A 9,432-nucleotide genomic window follows, 5' to 3' on the forward strand; every position below is an offset into this window, starting at 1 on the left:
AAATTAATTTGCAGGATTTCCCCTTCATGAACCGATATTGGCTATCTTTTATCATTTTTTNATGACGCCAGAGTGAGAAGCGGGGGCCGTTTACTCAACTATCGAGTTTCATCCGGAGCTTGCTGGCTGAATGACTGTACTGCTACTCTCCCCATCATGGGTGGACCCTGAGTCAGGGAAAACCATTGATAAAAGACTCCAAACTGAGTAGCAATGAGATTACCCCACCCAACCCTCACCTGAGTCTTGATTTACTGCATTAATATTTCAGAGAGTCTAAAATTCGTCAAAGCCAGGTGTGCGTTCACAGATTGTCACGCCCCGTGGCACCCTGCTTGGCATCCCAGCCAGCTCGAGGTTAGCCGTGTTTACACTGAACATGAGGTGTAGTTACGCAGTGACACACACCGTTCGGCCCAACAAATCCATGGTGTTTATATCTTCTCTCTTGTGTGGCTGAGGCCACCACCTGGACTCCAGATAATATAAATAAATAATATTAATCATTGCATTTGATACAGCGCCTTATCACATCTGCGAGACGTCTTAAAGCACTTCACAAAATACACTGTAGAGTGAATTGACTGTATATTAAGAAATGGCTTGAACTCAGCAGGAAAACACTGGGATGGCTGTTCTGGAATGATATGATTAGATGGGCAGAAGGGCCTTCTTTATCCAAACCTCACACAGGGCAGCTGGGTGAGAAGGCAGATGCGTGCCTTCATGTTCTGGAGTTGTGATTCAGAGTGTGGCAGAATGACTGAATGTCTGTGCGTGTCTTTGTGTTGATTTATTTTGTTTGTTGACCTGTGTTACAACTCCCTGCTCGCCAACTCTTCCCTACACAAGTGGCAGATTATTCAGAACTCTGCAGCTCATGTCTTCACTCTTGCACCAAACTCTGTGAACCGATCACCCCCATCTTTGCCCGTGGGGGATTGAGATCAAGACCTTGCTTTTATAGCCCTCCATTGTCTTGCTCCTCCGTATCTCTGCAACCCGCTAAAACCTTACCTACCTGCCTGCTCCCTCTGCTTGGCACGCACTGGCCTGCTCCACATCCTCTGTCCTGTCCACTCTTCTATCAGCGGTTGGACCTTCAGCCTTTCTGCCCTTGACCTCCATCCCGGGGCCCCTCTGCCTCGACCCCTTCCTTGCCTCCTTCAAGGCCCATCTCAAGACCTTCCTCTTCGACTGTGCCTTCGGCTGTCTTTCCACCTCCACTCTTGACTTCAACCATCAGTTCAGGTTGAACTGATTTTTCAGCTTCTAGGGATGTCCTCCTTATGTGAAAGATGTTATACAGATGTCATTTGTGGTTGTTGACGAGGTGTGTGTTGCTTTGATTTGCAGAGCTCTGCAGATGACCAGGGATGTAGATATCCTTTCTCCCCTGGGGGCTCTGTACTACAACACAGGGAGATACGAGCAGGCACTACGCGTTTACAGTGAGGCCATAGGCATCCAACCCAGTAACACTGACCTTCAACTGGCGATGGTGAGTGCACCGCTAAACCACAGCAACTCAAGCGATGGTGGGAGAGGCCAGCTTGACACTGTGTCCTACAAACAGTGGCGGATTGAGTGGCCAAGTAGTTCCTAAGCAAGTCGTTTGCAAAAGGGAGGAACAGATAATCACGTAAAGATTTAAAGCCAAGGTTCAAAAATTCTTTACGTGTAGGGTGGTCGATTGTTTTAAAAGGGAATTGTGTCGATCCTTGGACAAGAGGAAAATTGTCATCCTGGCTCAGTCAGACTGCTGAGTCAGCAGATTGTGGGTTCAAGCACCATGTTGGGTCTTGGAGTCACACAATCTAGGCTGACACTCCAGTCCATCAGATGAGATGTTAAACCAAGGCCGCTTCTGTGCCTGTTCAGGTGGACGTTAAAGATCTCACAGCACTGCTTGAAAAGAGAAGGGAGTTTCTCTCTCCTGGTGGTGTCTTGGCCGGCAATCTCCCAGGTAAATGGGTTATTCACTTCCTGGCTGTTTGTGGGACATTGCTGTGTGCAAACGACCTGCTGCGTTTGCCTGTGAAAACAGTCATCACAAACAATTGTGTTGCTTCCCGGCTCCTCTCTATCCCTTGCCGTCAGTCAGTGCAGGTCAGGTGGAGGCATGTTCTGAAACGATTCCGGAAGCAGTGGTTTGATGTGTTGCCGAATGCAAATGACCATGAGTGAAGCCAGCCTCAGCCTGAGGTGTCCAATCAATGGCTTGACGGCTTTGGTTAGAGTTGACTCGAGGGAAAATCTTCCCTTTGCCTCGTCTACCTCCCCTCCCCAAGACTTGGCCTGTAGCAAGCGGAGATTCTTCACTCCCTTTGTGCCTCGTTCGGTGCACTGCGTTTGTCCACCAACCTACTGGATTGTATTTGTTAGGCGCAGGTCTTGTGTGCGGCTGGCAGAGTCAAAGATGCTGAAAGATTGATCACCCACATTGCAACTGAGAAGATCAACTGTCTGGAGTGCTACCGGCTGCTGTCAGCCATCTACAACAAACAGGGAAATCTTGAAGAGGTAAGAACGAGCCGCTGTGTCCAAATCCCACACCCAGTGTCATGAGGCCTCCCCTGGGGGTGTGTGGGGTCCTTGATTGTGGTGTGGATCGAGCAGTTGCTTATAGATTGGGAGCTTGCTGGTTCATGTTGAGTTTACTGTTCTGGGTTATGGCAGCACAGGAAGACAAGATATTCTTACCCAGGGTCAAGGAGGTTAAAATCAGCTGGGTTCCCTGCTCCTGTTACTCTTTTGCTCCCTATAAAGCACCTCCACTGGTTGTGTGTCTGCGTGGCAAGCGACGGGGAAAAGGTCAGGCTCGCCTAGAGTCGAGTGTCTTGGGTACACTCACCCCCCAGACTCACACGTCAACAGTGGTCTAGTAACCTTCACCCCAGCAAGAAGAGGCTAGACCAGGGGCACAGAGGAGGCCAGATCATGGATCAGAGGAGGCAGGACCAGGGGCAGAGAGAGGCCAGACCGGGGGCACATGGGTGCATGGCAAAATAATAGTGTAAAACCGTATTAAAGTTAAAATAAAAACAAGGAAATCCTGTTGAACTTTACAGAATACCTGTACGTGTGTGTGCATACACATGTGTATGAGCCTATTAGCTATGACGAATCTATTTGCCGTTCGTGGTTTGAGAGCACAAGTGCTCCCCTATCGCTCTCCTATGCCCACAGGCACTTCATGCTGTGCAGAAAGCACTTGAGATGAAACCCAAAGATGCCAAGATTCTGGCCGAGCTTCACTTCTCCCAAGGGAATAACTTCAGGGAGCTGAACCGTCTGGATATGGCGTTTGAGGTAAACCTATAGGAAAGCTGTAAAACATCCATTGAACATCTCAACCAAAGACTTTGAGTCCTTGGTTTGACTCAGTGACAACATCATTTTCCATTGCTCTGGTGCTCAGGAGGTTGATGTTGGTTGTCAGCCTGGTGCAATGGTAGCACTCTCGCCTCTGAGTCAGAAGGTTGTGGTTTCAAGCCTCACGTCGAACAGAGTTGGGATCACATTGTCTAAGGGTGGAGTTATTGCAAATAAAATTGGTCACTCACTCCATGGCTGTCTGTGGTATACTGCTGTGCACAACTGGCTGCCACGTTTTGCTCACAAAATACAGAGTCACTCCACTTTACAATACATTCTGTGAAGCACTTTGAGATGTCTTGAAGACATGAAAGGCGTGATATCAAATGCAAGAATTATTATTAATATGTCCTGCAATAATAATAATCCTTACATTCGATGTAGCGCTTTTCATGTCAAGATAGTAATAATAATTTTTCCTTTAGATAATTTAGTGCCTTATCACGTCACTTGAGAAATTTCAAAGTGCTTCACATGATTTACTGTAATGTGGATTGATGGTATATTTTGTATTGGGGACGTTCGGTTCTTGTGAGAAATGGCCATTTTTGGGCCAGGTAAAGTGTAACCTATCAACTACATTGGGCTGTCATTTGTATGGGACTGATACGCTGTGACTTTACAAGTCACTTTACCGGAAAAGGCGGTGCGGGGGGTGTGGTGTGGTGTGCGCACCTCCCCACAATGTAACCCCACCCACCCAGCACTGCATGGGTGTGTCAGCTTAGACTATATGGTTCCAAGTCATGACATTGGGCTGCAGCCCACAACCTTCTGACTCAGAGGAGAAAGTGCTACCACTGAGCCAGTCCACTTCACTGGCAATTTCTCAACTGCAGACACGATCACAACACTCCATGACTCAATCACTAAGTCACTCGGGGCCAGCGAGCGAGTGAACAGCACTCATTTTGGGAGCTGCACTCACTTGCTGAACCTGATCAAACCCATCTCATCTTCTCTTTAGACCTAGAGGTTACCTTATCTACCTATGACAACCTGAGGATAATTTCACAACGAAACAGCCCTGCTCCCTGTTGTCTGTACATCCATGCTGTTGGACAATTTCATCAAGTGCATTGGCGTGGATGTACACAACACTCCTCAGTCAGTAAGTCAAGGTGCAGGCAAGTGAGTGAGCAGCATTCATTTTGTGAGTGGGTTAACTGTATATTTTGAGTGTGAAACGCGGCAGCCAGTTTGCGCACAACAATGTTCCACAAACAGCCATGGAGTGAATGGCCAGTTTTAATTGGGAGATTGTTTGGCCCAAACACCGTGAGAGAGAAACCTCTTCTCTTTTCGAAGAGTACCGTAGAATCTTTAGCGTCCACCTGAACAGGGAGACAGCACTCCTGACAATGCAACTCATCCCCGGCACTGAATTGGAGTGTCATCTTACAACAAGAAACTTAGACTATTTGATTCAAAGTCCCGATGTAGGGGCTTGAACCCATAACCTTCCGACTCGGAAGCGAGACGCTACCACTGCTCCAGACTGACACATAACCAAAGACCAGAGCTCTGCATTCTCAAAAGACAATGAAGGCACATTATGGAACGTGCACAGGCTGGGAGTTTTCTACACACGTAAAATATCGACCACCAACTTTTTATAGCACCCCTTACACATGATAGAGTTCCAGAGTGCTTGAACATTGTTATGCAGAATATATATGTATTAATGGCAACTAATTTGATTTGTGGTTTTGGTTGTGACTGCCTTTTAACAAAATCACCTGCCATTTGTTTGCAGCACCATAAAGCTGAGTTGCCTTGTATCTCGATCACTGACCATCTGATAATGTTGTTTGAGTCGGCTTGTTGTAATGTTGCACTTCATAGTGACCTTTTTATACCAGTGCATGTCTTTGACATGTATCTTTGCAGTGTTACATGGGGGATTGTCAGCCGGCTGGACCGATAGTGGAGAGGTGAACTCAGTACATATTGCGGGGATGGGTGAGTGGGTTAGGGGGCCCTTGGGACATTGTCATATTTAAGCTCAGCTGTTTTGCTAAGCTGCGTGTTTTCCTTTATGTGTAGAGTTACAAGCGGGCCGTGGAGCTGAACCCACAGCTGTCACAAGGCTGGATGAACATGGGCGGAATCAAGCACATCAAGGTCAGCAAAATCAATTCACATTCACGCATACAGAATATATACGCACAACGCTTTTGTATGTTACATCATAAGAATCCTTGTATTTGATGTTGTGCCTTCTCACATGTTGAGACGTCTCAAAGCGTTTCCCAAGTTTCATTTACTCTCAAATGTAGCGACTGTGTATTTTGTGGGTGAATGCGTCAACTAATTTGTGCACAGCAATGTCCCACAAAAAGTGAATAATCAATTTTATTTGGGGAATAGCCAGGAAACCCGGAGAGTGGTTCAGTGGCAGCACTCTCACTTCTGAGTCAGAGGGTTGTGCGTTCAAGGTCCACATCAGGACATTGTCTAAGGTGACACTCCAATGTGGTGCTGGAGGTGTGTTGCATTGTCAGAGGTGCCGTACTTCAGATGAAATGTTAAACCTAGGTCTCGTCACCCTGTTCAGATCCTGCGTTAAAGATCCTGCAGCACAATACAGAAAGAGGAAGGAGTTTCTCCTGTGGTCCTGGTATCTGCCTGAACAGGCACAGATGGGACCTTGGTTGAACATCTCGCCTGAATTAAGGCACTTTGGATAATGCAGCCCTCCACCCCCAGAGCTGTCTACTTGTGTCCAGCACATGCCTTTGCCCTGTTCCCAGGCAGCTCTGCTGATTGCATGCCCATATCTATTCATTGTCACCAAGGCCAGGACGTGGGCTTCCCCAGGAGTCTGCCTTTGAGCTGGTCACTCACCCAATGGCTGTTTGTGGGATGTTGCTGTGTGCATTTTGGTTCGCTCACAAAATACAGTCAATCCACTTTACTGTATATACTGCCAAGCACTTTAAGATGTCTTGACGACATGATAAGGTGCTATATCAAATGCAAAGATTGTTATTATTATCTCACCGCTGCTCGCTTTGATGTCCCATCTCACAGGGCGATTACCCGGCGGCACGGGGTTATTATGAGAAAGCCTTGCAGCTTGTGCCCGGAAGCAAGATTCTGCAGGAAAACCTTAGCAAACTGGACCGTTTGGAGAAGAGGGGCGAGCGAAGCCCTCAGAGACCCAGTGCAACGTGACGAAGCAATAGCGCCTTGTCCAGCTCTCTCTGCTAGCGCCTGCAGAGCGTCATCAGCCTCACCAGCTGCTGAAGAACATGCATCTCCTGAAAGAAAGGCTATTGAAGCCATCACCGTGAGTCCAGTCATGGCTCATGTCACCACAGCAAGCTCCAATCTGTAGTGGGATTTGAGCTCTGTCACACTGTGGCTTTCATATTAACCCATTAAGCTCCCACTTTTTTCTTTTTCTCTCTCCAAAGTGACAGTGCGTAAATGCAATACAAAAGTACAATACAAAATTACATTTGAAAAGCTCCTTTGATGTTGGGAGGAATACCCAAGGCGCTGAAATCCCAAAGAGCTGATTCCCAATTCCAGTTCCAGTGACTCATGGTTACTCCTGGGAGATCAAACCAAGGTTCTTGGAGCTAATTGGAAAAAAAAACTCAGCAACACATATGTCAGATATTTTCCACCAGTAGCTATCCCATTCAGAATGCTCCACCAATCCCTCACACTTCCTTCCAAACAATCCTGTCCATAACACTTCCACCCACTATCCTGCCTGCAACATTCTGACCTGGAGCAATCCTGTTTTTCCTTATTGTGCTTTTCCACTGAGCCCTCCGTGGTGTCAAATCCTGACCACACAGAACATCTGCATGACCGAGTCTCGCACTGTCAGCCCCCGGTTTGTTACCCAGCCTGAGTGAATGTGGGGTCAAGCATTGAGAATGCATCGCACAACTCTTAAAGGAGAGTGGGAATGATTATGAAACAAATTTGAGGGATGGAGCGTTTTGCATTTGACATTGTAAAAGAAAATCGTGCAGCAGCGCAGTGCTCAGACTCCAATCAGGTTCCAGTTCCACTGCAACACATTTTAGTATCTCTATTTTTACATAAAATGTATAATTTATTTATAAATATATGTATTGAATCAATAATATATTTCACTATTGCTCGATGTATACACACAGTACATATGGAATGTGAAGCGTTCGTTGGTGTGCACAAGCTGTAACAGGCCTGTCCGTCCGGCTTTTTAATCAAAGATTTTGTGAAATCAAAAGCTGACTTTGTCACACTGCTCTTTTCTCAACGAGTCTTGGTCATTTTTCAATAAGGTCATTACAACAGCCCCTGTGCCCTCCCGCACCAGGCTCCGTGAGCCCTTCACCCCCATTCACACTTAGCTTCCCATCACCCAGCACATGGAGCTTGAGGTCCACAACCTCTCTTTCAAATGCACTGTGACCTCCCCCACCCTATCTGTGACCTCCCCCCACCCCACCTATGACCCCACTGTTCCCTTTCAGTGACATCAGTCTGCTTCAATTCCCACCCCCCCCCTCCCAACTATTCCATTCTACCTCTGCTCTCTGGAACTCCATCCTGAGTCCGCTAGCCTCTGCTTTCCCCACCTTGAAAACCCACCTGAAGTCTTATCTTTTCGTCCAAGCTTTGAGCTATCTTAACCCCCTCCCAACCACCCCCACCCAATCAGTTAAAAGCTTTGAGACATCCTCCTAACTTGAAAAGCACAAAATAAATGAAAAATTTTAAATGGCCACGGAATGCAACCTTCAACTTTCACTTGAGACTTGTTCAATAAAAATACACCAATGCATTCCAAACTGTAAAAGGTGCCAGGCCTGGCGTGGACACCAGGCTTTGCACCATCTCTTTGTCCAAGGTAGTTTGAACTCACCGTGGCATAAATCACTGCCATTGATGTTCTGACATGACCTGCTTTTACCATGAAGACAACACTTCAGGACATCTTCAGTTTGTGTCAGAGCAGAATTCACCCCAACAGCTGCTGAGATTTCAACACGTGATTCTCTACCTTCGTGGGATGAGAGATTGCTTTGCTCGGCTTGGCCTCATCAGGATCCAGGAATGCTGAGTCCAACATTGGATACGTGTAGTGAGTGGATACAGAAGAATAGGTTGTATTAATATAGTGAGTTTCATGTCAGGAAGATGTCTCAAAGCACTTGTTGAGGGGACGCCTATTGGCTATGAAGCCTGGAGAGTTTGTACAAGTCCTGAAATACACACTCAGATTCTAGCCTCTGCTTTCCCCACCTTGAAAACCCAGCGAGGTACAGCGAGGAAGGTTCCTCTGCCCATAAAGGTACCAATGAACAGTTAATGTGCATCTGCGGCTTTGTGGGCAGAGGAGTATTCCGCAGCGAGGTAGAGCCCAGAACTCAGAGGAGCACATCCGTTTATTAATCTGGGAAATTACAATGTTATTGTCGAACACTCTGATCAGCCAAGATTTGTTGCATTCTTGAGATGGCTTGTTTACTGGTGTAAATGAGGCATGTTTAATGTGCACTCATTCTCCTGACACCAACCCAACTTTTCACTCAAACGGCTGTCAAGAGAAGGACCTCTCAGACTCCTGACTGCGAATGATTTTGAGCTTGATTATATTAGGAGGAGGGGTCGGATTTTTTGTTCTCAATATAAATATGACATTTGGGTGCAGATAGCCAAGACATCTGAGCGTCTTGTCATTTCTGTGGTAACCATTAATCTGCTAGAAGTCCAGGAAAGTACCAGTCTTACTTAACTAGCCAGTTATCAGCCTGGCTCACTGGTAGCACTCTCGCCTTAGTCAGAAGGTTGTGGGTTCAAGCCTCACGTCAGAACATGGAATCACATTTCCTAAGCTGATAATCCAACGTAGTGCTGAGGGTATGTTGCGCTGTCGGTGGTGCCATGTTTTGGATGAGAAGCAACAACAACAACAAATCGCATTATATAGCGCCTTTCAAGTCAGGAGGATGTCCCAAGGTGCTGGACAGTCAGGCATCTGCACCTGAGCTGGTGGTTGGGATCAGGAGGGGTGGAGGGTGGAGAGGGTAAGGGTAGGAGGGTGAC

At 46.9% G+C, this 9,432-nt stretch overlaps 1 protein-coding gene across 2 annotated transcripts in view; it reads left to right on the plus strand.

Moving 5' to 3' along the window:
* Window positions 1-7,599, plus strand: part of tmtc1 (transmembrane O-mannosyltransferase targeting cadherins 1) — a 52,858-nt gene extending 45,259 nt beyond the window's left edge. For both annotated transcript variants that reach the window (XM_007898619.2, XM_007898618.2), the window contains 5 exons: window positions 1,357-1,501; window positions 2,386-2,523; window positions 3,190-3,312; window positions 5,425-5,502; window positions 6,412-7,599. In XM_007898619.2, coding sequence (XP_007896810.2) covers window positions 1,357-1,501; window positions 2,386-2,523; window positions 3,190-3,312; window positions 5,425-5,502; window positions 6,412-6,555 — 628 coding nt within the window. In that variant the 3' untranslated portion in view covers window positions 6,556-7,599. The remainder of the gene's footprint in view (window positions 1-1,356; window positions 1,502-2,385; window positions 2,524-3,189; window positions 3,313-5,424; window positions 5,503-6,411) is intronic.
* The last annotated feature ends 1,833 nt before the right edge of the window (window positions 7,600-9,432 follow it).

Source organism: Callorhinchus milii, unplaced genomic scaffold, assembly GCF_018977255.1.
Source record: "Callorhinchus milii isolate IMCB2004 unplaced genomic scaffold, IMCB_Cmil_1.0 Scaffold5, whole genome shotgun sequence".
Lineage (NCBI taxonomy): Eukaryota > Metazoa > Chordata > Chondrichthyes > Chimaeriformes > Callorhinchidae > Callorhinchus > Callorhinchus milii.